At 37.0% G+C, this 20585-nt stretch overlaps 1 protein-coding gene across 1 annotated transcript; it reads left to right on the top strand.

Moving 5' to 3' along the window:
- Positions 1-4768: 4768 nt before the first annotated feature.
- Positions 4769-19639, top strand: LOC753283 (torsin-1A). The gene is made up of 6 exons (XM_030990836.1): positions 4769-4906; positions 8321-8539; positions 10122-10387; positions 11400-11575; positions 17445-17569; positions 18346-19639. The coding sequence occupies exons 2-6, from the start codon at positions 8344-8346 to the stop codon at positions 18639-18641; spliced, it is 1059 nt and encodes a 352-aa protein (XP_030846696.1). The 5' UTR covers positions 4769-4906; positions 8321-8343; the 3' UTR covers positions 18642-19639.
- Positions 19640-20585: the final 946 nt, after the last annotated feature.

Genomic DNA, 20585 nt, shown 5'->3' with positions numbered 1-20585 from the left:
TTGAGCGCTATATAAAAACCGGATTATTATTATTATTAATATAACGCATACAAAATATGATATTCCGTTATATCTTGATTTAAAAAAAATCATGTTAATATCAACTGAATGTAGTGATAAAAAATGAATTTAGAAATAAAACCTCTTCCTTTGTCGCTCTTCAGTCAATCTACATTTTAACGAGTAAAAATGATGATGATAATAATAATGATAATAATGATAACAACAATAGTAATGTTAATAATAATAATATCATTAATGATTATGATAACAATAATCATCATTATAGATATGATGGCATGTTTACCCAGAACCTCTTCAGTACACTAAGTGTTCTCACCAAAGGGCCCTTCACGAGGCCCTGCAATCATATTACTATCCCTGCTTTAGTTAACCTACCATGATAATGTGCTCTTAAGCATTCACGGAATTTCTCCCAACCGGGTACCCATTCACTTTACTCCTGGGATAGGTGGAATGTAACCAATGTAGGGTACTGTCTTGTCAATTGAAATTAAAATCGTGATGGTACTCGAAAGTGAAAGTTGTAATTATTTACGTATGGGCACTTCAGATTGGCTAAAGCGGTAATGTCAACGTGATCTAGTGCCGGACTACTTTCCCATTTGTTCCAACATGACTAAAATTTAAATTTAAAAAAAATCATTGCTAAGGAGGGTCTATTCTTTTTAGAGGACCTATATTAATATGGTTTCTATAATATATTTTGAGTATTACCCAAGGGAGAAGGAATTTACGCGAAAAACAGAAATTAATGATATCTTTGTACACGGCAAATGGGAAAGTAATCCGCTAACCGAATTACGAATTTGAGATGCGCATAGACTTAGTGATCTCATATTTCAAACATTTACAACTTCCTTATTATTGATCCGATTCATTTAAAAGTGTTGCCTTTCTGTTTTTGTTATTTTCTGCTTTTATACAAATCAACTTATTACAAGGGTTGGAGTTTAGACTTTGAACAACTCTAAAAATTATAAGGCAAAATTCCGATGAATTATCAGAAGCAGTACTCTATAAACATATACTTATGCACGTTGGACTATCCTATTAAAACAAAAATAATCATTTTTGTAGAGTAGAAATGAGAGTGCTCTGGTTTGGCAAAATCACTAGCTTAAATATATGTTAGCTACAATGTATGTTAAGAATCACATTATAACCTGAAATATTTACTAAATGCATTTGTATCTATATAACCTGTAAGAATAATAATTAATGACAAAATTGTAATTTAAATCACTGCAACATACCAAAATCTACGACAAACGAACAGTAAGCAGTTTTACATGTACTTGTTTAATCTTGGCCTTAGCTCAATCGCTCTCCAATTATCACCCGAAAGACACCTAGACCGAGACCCCCCCCCCCCTCTCCTATTTCAGCCGAAGGAAAATGATGATTTTATGAACCAGATATAAATAAAGCCTCGAAAGTGTCTGGGCGTCAGTCTTATAAAGTTATATACAACCATTTCAAACGAAAATATTATCAATTGTCGCTGTATTTCTTTTTTTTAAATGACAGACATTTAAAACTCACCTCTTTTTCAGTAACTACGTATCAGTCTATAAAGTAATATTTAACCGATATACATGTATGCTATTCGCCTTTAGGTTGGACTGGTGCACTGATCATAACCGGTGCTATACTGTATACATGTATATATTTCGTTTGTCATTCTATTTTTAGGTACTTGGAAATTCCAACAACCTAAAAACTCGACCAGAGTACTTCAACCAACAGCTCACATGTCTATGTAAGAAAACTTAAGGTTTGTATCTACTGCAAAGGTTAAACTCGATAAACTGATAGGGGCATCTACTTGATCCGAACCTTAGGAATTAATTTTGCATTGATGTTCTGTGGATAATTTGTCAACGCATTTTGTCGTTCGAAAATAAGATGTAACATAATCAATTTGGGGATGTACTTTTTTCAATTTCAGTTTATTCGAATTATTTGTTGTAATTTATTTCAATCATCTCGTTTATCTTTTAATTGGCGTCATTCTCCGAAACTCCACCACTTCTATACAAACTCTGACTGCAGCTTGTTCCGGGGAGTGATGCCTTGGGGTATTTCAGTGTCCTGATACGCACTTCAAGTACACCACCACATTTCAACATTCAAAACAAGTTTTAGCTTACCTTTTCTATCCGAACCACAGATGAATAGGTCTAACAGCGGTGTTTCAGTGTTCAAGAGTTTGTTTACTGTTTTCCCCATAAGTGAAATCTAGGGAAAGTGTCGTAACTAATCCTTAAAATGAAGATGAAAAGAACTCGTGTTCAACATGGAGCATATCGTTCGACCCTTATCCGGTATAGAAGTTCACAAGCTCAACTAGAAACGGGTTTAACTGGTATGATGTCCTCCTTGCATGCTCGAGGCGTAATGTTTACGAATATGAGCATGTAAGACCTATGTAGTATACAATGGAGGGGCGTAGGTGATGGAAGTAAGGTTCATAGTCTGAAGTCTGATAGTCCGAATCTCTGAAGATACCAAACTACTTAATGTTTTTTTGTTGATTGGTAAGTCAACAACGGCGGATCAAGCAGTATTGTAGCTATTGAATGTTCACGAGATCATGTGAGCACCTTAACTCTTCAAAAATAAAGATGAGTTCTGGGGAAGAAAACATTTAATCTCACAGAATCAAACGAAAATTACACTGAATGTTCAACATTACAAATAAATGTCATTTGCCAAACAATTTTGGTAGAAAATGTACACTGGCTGAGCAATGAGCATAAAAAGATAAGGAAATCAAGGTTGGTAGCCTGACACCATTTGTGTAGTCCCATATACATCTGTCTGTGTTCAGTGCTTGTTACTTTACCAAGGACTGGGCCAAAGTTATTTTTATTTTGATGACTCCAGAACTTTGCAGTACCCACCGATACTTACATGCTACATGATCAACTTTTTCTGATCCATTCCACACCTTTTCTTTCACATTGCAATCGGACGACCAGAACTTACCATTATCTTCAATGTATATATTGTGTTAATGTCAATTTTAATTCCACCTATGTAATTGACAAATCTTCTAATTAGTTGTGTCAGAAGATTTATTGATTGTTTTTGTCTTCACATTATTTTTTTAATTTCACATTGTCAGCTTTGACATAAACAATATATCAGAAACGAAAGTTCAAAGTTATTGTGTCTAACTTGTGTTTCAAAGAGAAAAAAATCAACAAAACATTATTCTGAATGCCTTACTTTTCAACCAAAGAAAGGATTGAGATACATAATAATTAAAATAATGTAATCTACTATTTGATTGGGCTTTTATTTATACAATCCGGGACCCGGACGGCGAGTAAAAACAAATATTTTTGAAATTTTCGTCCGGTGCCCTGCTAGCCTTTAGACAAGTCCTCATGTCTGATAGACGCCGAGCGACTAAAAAGAGACTAATCGAGAAATCCCGATTCGTGCAAAACTGATGTTGATTCTTCACATCCTCTATGAGAGACTTTAAAGCTAGATACATACAGGAAACACATACAGGAAACTCCAGACTCTGAGCAATTACATTCTTTAGTGCATCAGCCATGATTCGAATTCTACAAAAATATGAGATAACAGAAAAGGAAAAGGCATAATGATTAGTGTAGCTTTTATTCATCTGACGGTTTTAAAGAGAAGTGTTTATCAGTTTCCTCACGTCTTTTCCCTGCAGAATATGACGCGTACAAAATATGATATTTCGTTATATCTTGATAAAAATATTATTGATGTTATCCATCAACTGAATGTAGTAATAAAAAAACTTATTGAAATAAACACTGTTTCCTTTGTAGCTCTTCAGTTAATGTGCGTTATCATGTTGAAAAACGATGTCAAATATAGGTATACGGGACCATCGGACGGGCGGGTAGGGGGTGGGGCTATCTAGCTCGAATATCAACTTACAGATTCAAGAAAAAATAGTCACAAAATATTTTAGTGCCAATCTTGCGATTTTATTGATATATGAATCTTAGTTATAGGCTAGCTATTATGTAATTCCAACTTCCTTATTCTAAATTTGTTTTCCTTTTATTTCATTTTTATTCTTTCTTCGTCTATTGTTCTATGATGTGTATTTGTTAAAAGGGCATATCTGACACAAGGCTATGCTATTATGATGAACGGCTTCTTTACTGTGTAAAGAATAATTAACATGATACTCTCGAAATGGCTTTGGCCATTATGTATTCACTTTTTTTTGCACTTGAGTATTTATTTCTGTTGACATGAACATTATAAAACAATGGAAGAAAAGGAATGTTACTCTGAATGGAACTGGCATGTTTTGAAGTATTGAAACAAACAAAATATCTCGACATACCAATAAAACAGGATCATATATGTTAGGATAATAGGCTGTTTGAATATTACGTAACCGCCATAATCAAGTAACGGTTACCTGTGCCTGAATACATCTTTGTGCAATTTTAAAAATCGGGGGGGGGGGAGAGGGGGTTGGGCGCAGCACTTTCACCCCCATGTTTCGTAGGCCTATGAAACTATGGCAAAACAGCCCGTTAACAACCTTAAACTATAATAAATCGATCAACTTCTGTTTAGCATGTTTAGTGCCACCTCCGAGATCGAGTTTGTTTTTGGCGATCACTTTTTGGACGATTAAAACTCAATCTGCTTGTATGTCAAAGGTTGTTGGGATTTCCCAGTGCCTAAAAAATAGATTGACAAACTAAATGCATACTTGCATATAGTACTGCTCATGATCAGTGCCCTAGTCCAATGTAAATGCAAATAGCATACATATTTTCTGATATGATATAACACCAGGCCTGGATCTATTATCTTGATTTGGATAACTTTCTGATAACACCTAGACTGGTACGTAGTTAGGGAAAAAGTGGTGAGTAATTTGAAATGTCTTTGTCATATTTAAAAGAAATTTGGTCACATTTTTAAATATTTCTGTTTCACATTGACGTATAAATACTAGTAGGCGGACTCCCAGACACTTTTCAGGCTTTGTTTTTACCTGGTTTATAAAATCATAATTTTTCTCAGACTGAAATGCTGAGACTGGGTTTAGATCACCAAACTTTTCGCTACACATTGTTGAATTGAGTGGTCTATATGTCGTGTATGTGATTAATGGGGAGCGATTGAGCTAATTAAGAGCGATATGAGAATGGTGTATGTTTAGATTCAGTTTGGTAAAGCATGAAGTCAGGCTGCACCCCCTATACAAAACAGATCTTTGTAACCCGACCGTAATACTTTAATGTACGTGATCGTGAACCCGAAAGTAACGTCGTCGCATTAGAAATCTTGTTTACATATTGATATCGTTCATACGTATAACTTCTCAGTGTTTGTTTGTCCTGGGGGGAATGTGACGATTTTGGTATGTTATCGTCATTGGGATAACAAATTTGTGTAATAAACTATTATTATTTCATGTTATGTGGATATGAATCCACATGTCATGGTAAAATTTTAGGGGGGGGGGGGGGGGGGGGGTACGCGGACACTTTTTTTTGTTGGTCTCGAAATTTGGAAATTTCACATTTTGCTCAGTTGGGGGGGGGGGGTAAGGTCACCTTTTTTAGGTCGGCCGTGGGAATATTTTTTTTTTTTTTTTTTTTTTTAAAAAAAAAAAATCAAAAGGGGAGGGGGGTTAACCCCCAACCCCCCCCCCTGCGTACGCGCCTGGTGATATGTATGTGTGTATGCTATGGGGTGTGCACTCAATTAACCAGAACAGTCCAGGGGTGGACTAGGCATACATTTGCTCCATACAAACTCTCGGTCAATTTGGATCGATGTTTTATTTGGCGAACATAATCTGGTTGTCTGTCAAAGGTTAGTGGAATTCCCAGTCACTAAAAAGACTGAGAGCCTAAATACAAACATGTTAATAGTACCCAGGCGCGTACGTAGGGGGGGGGGTGTTTTGGGGGTTAAATCCCCCCCCCCCCCTTGGTATTTTTATGTGTGTAAACCCACCTAAAAAAAATTAAACCCCCCCCCCCCTTTAGTTTTTTTTTTAAAATTAATTAATAAAAAAGAAAAAGAAAAAGAAAAAAAATTATGCCCACGGCTAACCTAAGGTGACCTTACCCCCCCCCCCCCAACGAAGAAAAATGTCAAATTTTCAAATTTCGAGACAAACAAAAAAACAAAAAAAATGTCCCCCCACTGAGCGACTTTTCGGCTGAGTCGTTGCGATTTTTTTTTGGAGTTAAAAAAAAAGTGTCCGCTTACCCCCCCCACCTCCCCGACCCCCCAGGTGTATAGCGAATGGGTACCTGGTAGGAAGCACATAATAATGGTAGGTTGGCTAGAGCCCGGGTAATAATATGATTGCAGGGCCCTCGGGAGAACAAAAGGCCCCCCCCCCCTCCCAAAACAAAATAAGTGATTCTTCTCTCCATCACCCCCCCCCCCCCCCCGCTCATTCACCTGCTGGATGAATCGCTGCTTAATATTTTCTGACTAATTGCACACACAAACAAAACCAAAATGCTCTTACCCACCCCCCCCCCCCCCTCCCCCCCCCCCCCCCCCCCCCTCTTATTCACCGGTCGGCTGAGTCGGGTACATCAGCCGACGTCTGATTTAAATGTAACCTAGGCATCATCCAAGAAGTTAGACTTATGACGGTCCGAGAAACGGGCCCCAGTTCACAAGCCTGTACGTTTTTTTTAAAGAGTAATAGCTTGTAAGTAAGTAAGATTATAAAAATAACAAAACTTGAATGATGAATGGGTGAAATGATTTCTCTGGTTTTTCTAATGTTACACATTTAATGTTTGGTATGGATATACAGTCTTTTTGATACATTTCTCATTGGAATTGATTTTATATCCAAAAAAGATATATCTGAAAGATATATAAAGATATTAAAGTGGCATGTTCCCCGCATTCCAGAGGGCGTTCAAAATACGTACCCGCTGGCGGACGGTGCTAGCTGCATATTGACACCAACAGAATACGGCTCTTACGCAGATGGCATGTTCCGAATGCCCGCACAATGCCGATTATCGCATACATGTGCCGAAGTAATACCAATTGCAGTTCGGTTCTAAGATTCGGCTGCTGTTTCCGCCCACTTTCGTGACGTCAGGATCGGCAGTGATCAGCTGGCTTGACGAAGGCAGGCCATGCCAGGCCGCGCGTACTTTGATTGACAGTTGTATGCAAATTAGAAGTTGATCTTCGGAACCAAGATGGCGATGACTAGAGCAGCGAAAACTACAATGGCGGGAACGTGCCCCTTTAAGAGAACACAATAGACGTTACATAAGAAATAATTCTCCAGTATTCTCACCATCCAGGATTGGAGCAACTCGCCTTAAGATAAAGTGCAAGCAAAAACAAATGAAAATTTCAAAAGGCTTATAGACAAGTTCTGGGGGGGGGGGGGTGTTTCACAAAGACCTTAAGTTGAACTTAAAATTATGGAAAGCCGTTAGCATCTTTGAAAATATGTTGTAAAAGTTTCTTTAAAAGGCATTTAATGTTTATTCAAATCATTCATATTTTCTATTATCAAGGAAATTTTATGTTTTTGATGTGGAATTAATGTGAAAAGCCTAAAATACTTGAATTTTTGCTTTGGAATATATTTCATTTTAAGGCTACAAATGGCTTTCCATAATATTTAAGTCCAACTTAGAGTTAAGTTCGACTTATGATCTTTGTGAAACACCCCCAGGTGGAATAAGCATTAATTTTGACCTTCCCTGACTCCTCCTGCAAGCACACGAATACATTTATTATCTTTGTCAATTAATGCCAGACGTAGTAAGGGGGGATTACAGGCCAACGCGTACATTCCCTACTAGATGACTATAACGATGATGATGATGATGTAAAGATGATAAAAATGAAAATACTATACTTTGAAATGGAATGTGATGAAATATTATGAATCACAATTATATTACTCTTGAGGAAATGTTGGCATTTTATGTTTCAACTCATGAATTTAAAAAATAACCCAACCAAACAAAGGAACATGTCAGCAATATTGTCTGGAGCATTAACACAAGAGTTTTAAAAATAGTTACCACCCTTCTGGCTGCAAACAATGATATTGGAATATTATATTTTGTTGTTTATCATGGACACATTTTTTTGCTTAGAAATAATGAAAGTGTCGTATAGTTATAAGATCATCTTTAAAATGTATGGGGGGGGGGTTTAAATATTTTTTACAGTACTATGAATTCTTAACCCCAATTTTTACTTACTGTTTTTATGTAATTGCATAAAATCTCTAATTTTAGTAAAATTGTAGACTTCTCTAATTTTGCAGATTTGGCTGACAATTTCTTCATCATGTGGGGAGTGGCTCTCTATGGGTTTTTCTTCATGCTGTGTTGTGGGACGATTGAATGCTGCTGGCGTGGAGCAAGCTATTATCATCAAATTGAATATCATCAACATGAGCATTCTCACCAACCTGAACAACCTCAAAAACCTCTTGAACCTCCTAAACCTAATTATCAGCATGAATATAAACCTAATTTAGATGGTCGGTATATATATTTTATTATCATTTTGAAAAATGTTTCTAGCAGTCTAACAAAACTAATGACAAAATATCACAAAAGGAAAAATATATCCCTAATTTTTTCTAATATTTATTGAACATAATTTGTACAACCTATTTTTCTGTGGATAAAAGAAATGGTATGATATAATGAATTAATCAATGAAAAAAAGTTGATTAGTCAAGCCTACATTAAGTGTAGATAAACGTTTGCATTTCCTGAACTTTTCCTTGCCATTTTCATGACAGCCCTTAATTTGAAGTTGTCAAAGTTGATTCAATGAAAAAGTCATTAGTCACATGGCATTTAAATGAGTGACCGTATTAATTAAATGTTGATTATTGTCGTCTGAAAACAATGTACTTTTTATTTGGTGTAAATTATGTCAAACTTCGCTACATGTACTTTTACTTACTCTAAGTCAATATAGGTAATGACTTTTTATCGTATTCAAATTTAGGAATTTAGTGATTATACCAATAATTAAAGGTAGTATGTCCCATTTGAAGGCCAACAAATGAAAATTTCAATGGTATTTGAGAGATAATACTAATTTAGATTTCCCGTCAAAACAAAAGGGCTTGAAAACGTCTGTGGGAAAATAACCGTTAGTTGTCGAGTCGGATTTAGCGAGCGCGCTCGTTTAATTTAGTAGTCTAATTTTTAGACCCTTGTACCGAATGGTCGTATGTTTTTGTGCTGCGCAAAGATTCAATCAGCTTAATTTTGGCCATTACAAGAAGTGGGTTATTGATGTGGACACATTCTCATGTACCCTTTACAGCTCATTTTATGTTTTACCAGTCAATCACTCAATAGTGTCTGACAGTGAAGTCTAGAAAGTAAACAGGTTTTCGGCATGCATAATTTGAAAACTAAGACACTGCTAACGTTTAAATTTCACAGATAGGACGTGACGTATTGATAATTCCTGCAAAATTCTACATAATCTGATGTTGGCTGCTTAAGGGATACACCAACTTTAAGGACTTCTTAAAGCGATATCTTCGTAATAATAATAATGATAAAAGTTATAGTAATAATAATAGTAACAATAATAATGATTTTTACAAAAAAATCATAATATGGGTAAATGTATTGATTAATACATTGACAGTATCCGTTACAGATATTTCCTCGTGTCCCAGGTTTCTGTGACATAGCTAGCTAACCACGGATGTAAATATCAACACGAACAGCATCATCACCATCAACAACATCATCAGAACCATCATTATCAGCATCATCAGCATCTTCAGCATCATTAACAATTAGTTGTATTACTAGCAGTAGTAGTAGTAGTGATAGTTGTAGTATAGTACTATTATTTTCATAATAATTTTTAGCATCATTATTATTATTGTTATTATTATTATCATTATTATTATTAGTAGTAGTAGTAGTATTGTTATTATTGTTGTTGTTGTTTATTGTTGTTGTATATAAGCATCCCTTATTCATGCAAAGGTAGGTACAGCAAATTTGGTAAGAATCATCTCATATTTGAATAAATGTAGTATCGGTACATGTAATTCATATGTCTATGATAAATTATTCTTCTAGCTCTTGCCGATGCTTTTGAGGACCATTTGTTTGGCCAGCCCTTGGCATACATGACCGTCCTTGGTGCTATAGATGGTCATGTGACCAATCCTAATCCACCAAAGCCATTGGTTCTATCCCTGCACGGACCAGCTGGAACCGGTAAGAACCACATCAGTCGTCTCGTGGTTAAAAATCTTTACACAAACGGAATGGAAAGCGGATGTGTAACTGTCAAGATGTCTACAATAGACTATCCTCATCATGACAACATTTCTGACTACAAGGTACTTGGTTATATTATATCACTGTAAGAAGAAACAGCACAATCGATTGATCTATATCGCATCACTCGATGAAAAATATCCACACAGGCATCATGCTAATTAGCGAATTGCCATCAAGGCCAACACATGATGTCACCGTAGTACTAGTAGTAGTAATATTCACAGCTACTGTATGACATCACAAACAATAAGCGAAAAACATTTTGATGTTTTAGATTTAAAGTTATGGATAATTGCACAAGTTCATCATTTCTTTTAAAGTTGTTTGTGTGTGCGGTAATATCGTTTCACGAAACCGTCATAAGTTACAAGTTCAACGATATTTCATTGTTACTCGGATTAACTACAACACATACGATTCAATGGGATGTCAGGGAACTTCTACTTATGAAGGTTTCATGAAAAACTGCCCATGGCTCTAGTTAAGGATGACCGATAAAAAAGCGTCCCAGAAAAAAACCCGAGAGTTATCGATATTTTATCATGACTTAATCACAATTATAATTAATAAATGACACATATTTGTGAAGCTTAGATCCTCCTCTTTCATTTGACGCAACTCGGATGATGCATTTTCACGCATGAATGATTAAAAACAATTTGAAGAGAGGAAACCAAAAAGTCGTTTGGCAGGCGATATCTGAATTTCAAAGAGAAAATCATATTTCTAGAATGTTCAGTTTCTGCCCTTTCATATGACACCTCAATCAGGAAAAATGAGCAAGGAATAACAAAGTTCTGTTTGTTTTAAGTGATGCTCGATAGTTCTCGGTTTCGCTTTTTCTGGGACGCACTGTAAAATAACCCTAACCCCCTCCCATGTGCCCCTCAATGGGTGGCCTCTTAGGCATGCCGGGTAGATTAATGAATCAGGATTTTAAATTAAGAACTCAAGCAGTGTTCACAACCGATTACATTCATTTCTATTTCTGTTTCTATTTGCTCTCTCTGTCTCTCTCTCTATCTGTCTCTCTCTCTCTCTCTCTCTGTCTCTCTCTCTCTCTCTCTACAGGAGGAGCTGGTTGGATTCATCAAATCCAAGGTTTCTGAATGTTCTAATCATCTCTTCATATTTGATGAGGTAGAGAACACGCCCCCTGGCTTACTAGACAGTATGAGGAGCTTCTTACATCACCATACTAAAGTAGATGGGGTCGATTATAGGAAAGTCATCGTTATATTCAGAAGGTCAGTAAGGTAGATTTAGCAAGACATGTGGCATGAAAAGACACACATCTCCTTTACTTTATGGCAGATTTAGCAAGACATGAGGCACCCGGCCTGGCACTTGCACGATTTTGGTTCGCGCATGGTTTGCGCATTGTTTCGTGCCACGTTCTTGCCACAACGGGAAGCGTTCGTGGAACATACGGGAGGATGAGGGCCAATGCGGGACAAGGCTTGAAATTCGTGGCACAATTGTCAAAATGTTTAAAATTTTGGCACGACAAATTTGGTGGACGACTTTCGTGAACACTTCACGATTTATGCGTATCCTATACCAGTGGCGTAATGAGCAAAAACGTTTGGGGGGCTTACCAAAACAAATCCGAATCACCACTCTCTAACATGCAGGCCCCGCTGAACGTTTCTCAAAGTGGGGTCTAGGGGCAAAGACCCCGAAGCTCAAGGGGGTTCTGGCCCCCTCCCAGATTAAGAAGCATTTGCAATTTTAGAACCAAATTAGACGCATTTTCAGGAACTTCCTAAAATTGCTTTCTCCTACCCCTTCCAAGAGTAGGGATCTTTTGCAATTTGAGACCCACATTTGGCGCATTAATGTCCACCGGCACTTCATGGAAAAAAAGAGGCCTTCTGATTGGTTAGAAGATCGAGAAAAGTAATCTGTCACGTCGTGAGACGTTGTATAAATTATGCTTTGATGCCGCACAATGCACAAAGACGGTGGTCCGGTACTTCACCAGTAGTACTTGCAAAAATTATCTCGAGTGTATAAACTGTGTTGTTATCAGGGGCGTCGCTTATTCTTTTTGAATGGGGAGGGGGGGGGGTGTAGAGGCCGCCGATAAACGACAAAAAGAGCCACCAATATTATTACCGACAAATATTAAAATGCCAATGTCCAGATGTCCACAAATTTAACCCTATAAACCCTGGGCCAGGAACTAAGTTATTTTTCAGTTTTCCCCCTCCCGCGCGAAGCGCGGAAGCTTTGACACTTCATTATATTATTAGAGAAAGAAGACGATCCGTTGTACTGTTCTCAACTCTTAAAGCTTGTTTCGCCCCTCCCGCCCAAATCGCGGAAGCTAAGACGTTTCATTTAATTATTAGAGAAAGAAGACGATTTATTGTACCGGTCCCGACTCTTAATCCTTGTCTGAATTCAGTTTCCCCCCCCCCCCCCCTCCCGTGCTAAGGGCGGAAGCTTTGACGTTTCAATACATTATTACTCTTAATTCTTGTCTGAATTCATTTTTGCTCATACCGTGTGAAGCGCTGAAGCTTTCACGTTTCATTAATTTATTAGAGAAAGAAGACGATTCGTTGTATCGTGTTCTTGTCTGAATTCAGTTTCCCCCCTCCCGCGCAAAGCGCGGAAGCCTTGACACTTCATTAACTATTAGAGAAAGAAGACGATCCGTTGTACCGTTCTCGATTCTTAATTCTTGTTTCGCCCCTCCCGCGCGAAGCGCTGAAGCTATGACGCTTCTTTTAATTATTAGAGAAATAAGACGATTCATTGTACCGGTCTCTACTCTTAATCCTTGTCTAAATTCAGTCCCCCTACCCCGCCCGCGCAAAATGTTGAAGCCTTGACGTTTCAATAAATTATTACTCTTAACCCTTGTCTGAATTCACTTTCGCCCACCCTGCGCGAAGCGCGGGAGCTTTCACGTTTCATTAAATTTATAGAGAAAGAAGACGATTCATTGTACCGTTGAACCGTTCTCGACTCTTAATCCTTGTCTGAATTCCTTCCCCCCCCCCCTTTTCTAGCAAAGCGCGGAAGCTTTGCTTTTCAATAAATTATTACTATTAATCCTTGTCTGAATTCATTTTCGCCCATCCCGCGCGAAACGCGGAAGCTTTCAAGTTTCATTAAATTATTAGAGAAAGAAGACGAATTGTTTTATTGTGTCTTTGTCTGAATTCAGTTCCCCCCTCCCACGCGAAGCGCGGAAGCTTTGTCGTTTTATTTAATTATTACTCTTAATTCTTGTCTGGAATTATTTTCGCGTTTCATTAATTATTAGAGAAAGATTAATACGATTCGTTGTGCCGTTCTCGACTCTTAATCCTAGTCTGAAATTATTTGTCCTCCCCCCCCCCTCCCACGCGAAGCGCGGAAGCTTTGCCGTTTCACTAAATTATTAGAGAAAGAAGACGATTCGTTGTACCGTTATCTACTCTTAATCTTGTCTGAATCAATTTCCACCACTGGGCGCTTAAAGGTAAAGACCAGTATTGGTAACGCCCCAATTTCAAAAAATGAAATGGAAGCTCTCATTACCAATCATGTGAAAGAATATGTTTTGACTTATACATCATTACATGATGATAAAAAATTTGCCGGGAAACCGCCTACTAATTCATATATTTGGTAAATTTATTTCTCTCATGGTCTTGTGAGAGAGATAGGGTAGTCCCATATACATCTTTCTGTGTATAGTGCTTGTAACTTTACGAAGAATGGGCCAAATTTCTTATCATTTTGATGATTCCAGAACCTTGCAGATGCTAGATGCTAGATGATCAACCTTTTCTGATCGATTCCACAACGTTTCTTTCACAATGCAATCGCATGACCATTACTGGTCTTTACCTTTAACGGTATATGTGCAGTGTTACACGATGTAAGTATGGAACGCTCGTTCGCAAATCTGTGCATGCTCAGCCCGAGTGGTGGGTAGCATGTTATCTCTCGGCAGTGCTTTGCACAGTAGCTTCTGGAAAGGAATTAGTGTTACTGTTAGTGGCTACTATAAGGCCCTTAGTGACTATAAAAAAAAAAAAACATATGCTCTTCCTGGCTATTTGGGAATGGGTCAGTTTGCAAGAAAAAATGGATACATTACTTGTGAAAATAAGTCATGGTTCAATTTACGCCATTGTCCTATACGTATCATACCCGTGTCAGTAGTGACCGGTGCATGCCAATGCCCGAGGGGCGCGCATGTTTACGACCAGTTCACGACGGATTTACGAATACTTTGCTCATAATTTGTGCATCGGCTGCGCATCGACTGCGCATACTTCCCGCACAGTTTTCACATTACTTGCGCAAGGTCTACGCATGCGCATGCGACGGCACAGAAAAGAAAGGAAAATAGGAAAAGACAAGTTGACCGCTGAAAGCATCTCGTGCCAATCATTAAAAATTTCCTGGATTAAGACATTGGTAATTGGCTCAATAGCAATATCCTCTGTCTTTTGCAATCTTTCTTGCCTGAACTGCAAGATTTAAAATTGTATATGGGAAACAATTATTTTCGGGAACTGGCAGGTAAAACAAAGAACCTTTTTGGAAAGAAATGTTCATGGCTTATAGTACGCTCTTGTCCGTGCATTTCTTGCCTACACTTACGGAATAATGATTACATTAAAATAGGCAAAAATTGTGTAAAAAGGGATTTCGTTTTGTCAATGATATTTTAAAGACAAATGGTGATTTTTTTTTTCTTTCTCTCTGGAACATTTCCAAGAAAAGTGTAATATTCAAATAAATTTTCCTTTTTATCGTGAATTACGCGATGCAAATAGAGAATGGTTTAACAATTGTACTATTTGTAATTGTTTTGAAACGTATTAAAGGATGTTCCCATATTAAAGGAGTATGTAAAAGTTTTCTTAAATGGAAACGATTTTTCGACCTGAATGAAAAGAGTTGGAAAACATAATTGTCCCATTGGATTTAATTGTACCCTTGATGTGGGCTTACGATGGTTTCGGTTTAAGGTTTTGCAACGCATATTATATACGAACGATCTACTGTTTAAAATGAATTTAGTCCCAAGAAAAGAATGTACATTTTGTACAGATTGAAACAGTTATACATGTGTAGCTTTTAGCTGCTTGCTCCCTCTATATAGAAAACTTCCCCAATCGGTGCCTGTTGGTCCGTCGAGTTAATGAGATAGCCACCTATCAGTGACCTCACTGAGTGGTCTAATCCCCTCTGGCCCAGTAGTATTGACGGTCTTTAAACATATTTGGGATAGGTTGGAGCATTGGATATATACTGGAACAGGAAATAAATTAGCATTTTCATTATAAGATAAGCTATTTGGTTTTTTAGGTTCAACAAATTATTCATTGAATTGTATATTGATTGTGGTGCGACAGATGGTGTATACTTACAAAGTAAAGAAACAACTGCCCGACTCTGAAAATATTAGAGTTTCGATCATAAATTATTTCAAAAACGAAAAGTATATTGCACATTAGAATTGTAGAAATAATAAATTCATAAGAAAATGAAAGATTGAAAATTTGTTAGTTTTCTGTTACCTCAACAATACAATACAATACAATACTTGTATCCTGAGAATTGTATTTATGTTATACATGTTAATTACCTTGAATATATATTTATTAATTTGTTGCAAATGAAACTCAATAAAATCCCTGTGGAGGGAAAAATATGGAGAAAAAATTTATCGTGACAATGCGTGAATAATAGCATGAACAATACGTAAGTATGCCGTAAGTATGGCGTAAGTAGGACGTAAGTATGTCGTAAACATGACGGGACAATGCTTATCATGTTGTTACGCATTGCACGAACGATACCCGGTCTTCGTGCAACTAAATAGGGACTTTTAGATTTGCACAACGACAACGTGGATTGCTACGATCGACGTCCTTTTAATGTACTGCCTTGAATGGACGTTACACGTATCAGTCCACGCAAATGTAAAAGTCCTTAATGTCACGCACTGGCACGCCTCAATGCGGGGCAATGCGGGAGCCAAAATTCGTGGAAGTGTCAGAGGGGCAATACACCTTACTTCGGTAAGGAAAAGATTTAGCAAAACACAGCTAGCCGCTGAATAAGCGGGGGGGGGGGGGGTAAGAGGTCATATTTTTGGTGTGTCACAAAATTTGGAAATTCGGCCGATCGATATTTCATTTCGTTGGGGGGGGGGGTGGGGTAAGGTCAGTTTTTGAGGCTCATTTAGATGAATTATTAAACTGTTATGGTTTTTGCTTTTACAACATGTGAAAAATTGACAGCCGTTTTATGCTTTAAAATGTCCTACATGAAATCACTGAACTCTGTATCATAATAAATTTGAAACGTATTTCACATACGCCATTAATTTTAAAAGGGCCAGTTTTTGATTTTACAATGCTGAGTCATTATAGATTATCTCTATTGTAATTATGTTCATAACGCGAATATACAGAGTAGGGGGAAACCCGTTGAAGTGGTACACATAAACATCCCCATTCAATTATACCGGGAGAAGAGACCGTCGGAGGGTTACAGTGATTTAGTTTGCTATTTGCCTCTCAGGCATGGGTGACGCCAAATACCCAATGATAATGATAATGATAATATAAAATGAACATCTTGAGATTTATACTCAGTTTTAAATGAAAGTTAACTAAAAATTCAAAAGTTAAATAAATAAAAACGATATGAAGATCAATGATCAAATATTAAGAGTGTTCAAAAGAATTTCGCTGTAACTATAAGACCCATACCATATTCACCCAAACTTAAACCTGAAACTGGAGCTAAGCTTTTATTCAAACAACTATCAATAAAGGAAGGTAGTCTGAGAGCTAATTTTTCCATAGATAAATGTGGTCGTAGAGTCGGTTTTACTAAAGGCCTATTGCACTACTTGCGCCCTCTATATAACAAACAATGCCTGATCGGTGACCATTGGTCCCCCATGATTCTCTTTTTCTTATGTTATTTGAAAGCCAGTGAGTTGATGAGATAACCACCTGTCCAGTGACCTTGCAGTGTGCTTTAATCCCTCCTTTACACTAGTACTGATGAGCTGATGATAGTCAAGAAGTCAGAAGTATCATACTTCTGTCTCACTCTCGCCATATTACTGTCTTTCTATCATAAAAATAGTAACCTAGCTGCACAAGCCATCAAAAAGCATATGTTGGAATCGTATGAGAATGGAATAGCGAGAAAAGACATAAAATCGGTTGATATGGAGCGACTCATCTCGAACGAAGTCAGTGGTAACTCTGGTTAGTAATTTCCTACTATTTTCTTATAGTCTAATATTATCATCCAGTCTATTTTTCATGTGATCATATCATACCTAAGGATTAATAAAGACAATAGTTTTTACTTTTTCTTACAGCTTTTTTTATGAGGTTTAAGCATAAAGAGACTGGGCTTATTTTACCCCGTTTCCCTCAATGTAAACCTTGCTTCTTTTGTCAATTGTTTCAATTCAATCAAATACCTTATGAGTATGAAATGGTGATAACATCTACACAACCTGATAATGATACTCATCTCTGTACAAGGCATGATGTTCATTTTAATAATAATAACCATAACATCTACGATTTAAAAGGCAAAAAATCCACCTGAAGTGCACGAGCACTAAAAAAGAAAACCGTTTATAATAAGCATTTTACAGAAATAAATGTTATGTTGGATGAAATACAACTTACAACAACAAAATGGGCCGAATCAAAGATATTTGCTTTGGGATTATTTTACCTGACATGAATTAATTCCTTGAAATACTAGAGCGCTGTAATGGCAGCTAGGCTAAAGCCGGGGTAATAATTAATGCGCCACGGATAAGAATTATCTAGATAGACGACGCCATAGAAATGCCTATCCTTGTTATTATTATTGTTATTTTCCATATTTCTCTCTCCTTCATTTTCACCTTGTCAATTTACCACTAATGGGCCTTTCATACAGTTATTTTCACCACCAATTGTAAAAAAAAAAATGTAATGGATATGCAGGATCTCTTCATCCTTTTCTACATTCTATATTCTAGATGATGGTTTTAAAAAGGCCCGAATCATCAATTCACATCTCGTCAGTCATTTTATACCCTTCTTCCCACTGGAAGCATCTCACGTAAGGCAGTGCATCCAAGCTGAGTTCAAGGACCGTGGTTACGAGTCCAATTCGCTTTCAGAAGATGAGGTACTTGCTGAGCTGCAGTTCGACGGGGTGTTTTCTGTGAAGGGTTGCAAGAATGTTGCGGAGAAAGTCAGTATAATTCTCTTTAAAATAAAGTCCGAAAATCGCAGGAGGAATATCGCGATTGAGAGGCGTATCGGCTTATAAGAGCAGATATTGGTTAAGTAGATTTAAAAGTGTATAATTTCCTCCAGTGGTAACTTTATTTTGTAGGTGGGCATGGGAGCCTCTTTCTCGTACAGTCAGATATGTTATATACTTTGAGCACCTGTATACAAATATGTAATTTGTTTATTTAACAAAAACGAAAATCAGCCTGACATGCTATGGCATTTAATTTTATACTGGCAGTTTGATGTTGGTGTCAAACGATCGTCACAAACTCGAAAAGATTTTTCCTTGATTGATTTTGTATCTGAGTGTTGTAGTATTTCCCTTTTGCAGCCAACATTTAATTCTGTAGATCTTTTCAGAAATTATGAATATGTCACGTAGAATCTGTAAATTTTAAACGTTAGCAGTGTTCTAGTATTCAAATTATGTAAGGAAACCCGTTAACATTCTAGACTTCACTGACAGACACTATTTAGTGACTGACTAACTTTTTCTTTGGTAATAACATACACAAAATGAGCTGTTAAAGGGTACATGAGCATTTGTCTACACCCATTACCGACTTCTTGTACTGGCCAAAATTAATCTGACCGAATTTTGGGGCAGCACAAAACGTACGACCATTCGGTACAAGGGTCTGAAAATTAGACTATTTAATAAAAGGACTGCAATCCGTGCATTTGATCGACAACTGACGGTCGTTATTTTCTCACAAAGAGACATTTCAAGCCCTTTCGTTTTGAGGGAAGTTCTAATTCAGTATTATCTTTCAAATGCCGTTGGAAGTTAACCTTTTAATTTTTTTGGCCTGCAAATGGTACCTTTAAGGGTTAGTTCACTTATATAGCCTTGGTCTGGGAAAAGGTCATTAGAATACAAAACCAACATGTATGCCAAGAAATATTTGTCCATGGCCTCTTGACTCAGATATATATCCAGCCTCACGATCACCTGCATCATTGATATCAATAGTGATTTCTTTCAGTAGATTCACTGGCGGTGTTTGTAAGGGGGACAGGGGGAATGTTCCTTACCCCCCCCCCCCCCCGCCCCACCCCCCCCCCCCCCCTCAACCAAACCAAATATGCCGGTCAGAGAATCCTGGATTTGCCCCGCGTCATGGCTGATACACGTACAGGTACCAGGTACGGTATAGGTCTACGTCTAGATATTACCCAAGGACATCCTTGTGTAAACATCCTTGTGTAAACAATTTATGATTGTTTACACGGAGTAGGCCTGCTATATAAAAGCATCAATCTCACAAATGGCTGAACGTTTGGCTACTCGATCCTTACATTTTGTAGATCTTCCTTTCCCTTTTTTCTTTCACATTTTTACCATCAACTTCCAGATATATTTCATAATATGTAGTTTTGACTCATCCAACGCATTGGTTAGTCACCTCACATAGTCATTTGATTAGATGTGAAGTTTTGCTTCTTCTATAATTTCACAAAAATATATAATTTGCTCTTTCTCCTTGCACTGTCTACGAGAGTAGTGATATTGGATGAGTGATATTTTTGTGTTCGACTGATAATCTGATGCTGAAAAAGGTTTATCATTTAGTGATTTTGAAAGTAGAAATATCTTGTATAAAGAGATTATTTGAATCACATAATCTATTTTATTTTTGAAAATTTATCACACTTTGAATTTCTGTTGTAGTGGTGAAGTTATTACTGGAGATAAAGTCTTTCCAAATCATGTATACTTATCCTAAGAAATGGGAGTATTGTACATATAAAGAGAATATTCTTATTACTGTAGAGATCATGTAAAAACGCTTCTGTTTAATTATATAAGCAATATATATATTTAGGCTATGAATCGGCTGCATACGAAGACTTGATTTGACAATTTCTTAATATAACATTTTGTTAAAACACAAAAATATGTTGTGGAAAACAGATATGTTTGTTTAGGTTATGAGAATGCTGTGACTTTTGGCTGATAATAATATCATGAATTTTA

Source organism: Strongylocentrotus purpuratus, unplaced genomic scaffold (assembly GCF_000002235.5).
Source record: "Strongylocentrotus purpuratus isolate Spur 01 unplaced genomic scaffold, Spur_5.0 spur5_scaffold_19, whole genome shotgun sequence".
Taxonomy (NCBI): Eukaryota; Metazoa; Echinodermata; class Echinoidea; order Camarodonta; family Strongylocentrotidae; genus Strongylocentrotus; species Strongylocentrotus purpuratus.
The sequence above is the reverse complement of the archived record's forward strand: the minus strand, read 5'-3'. Positions and strand labels throughout refer to the sequence as shown.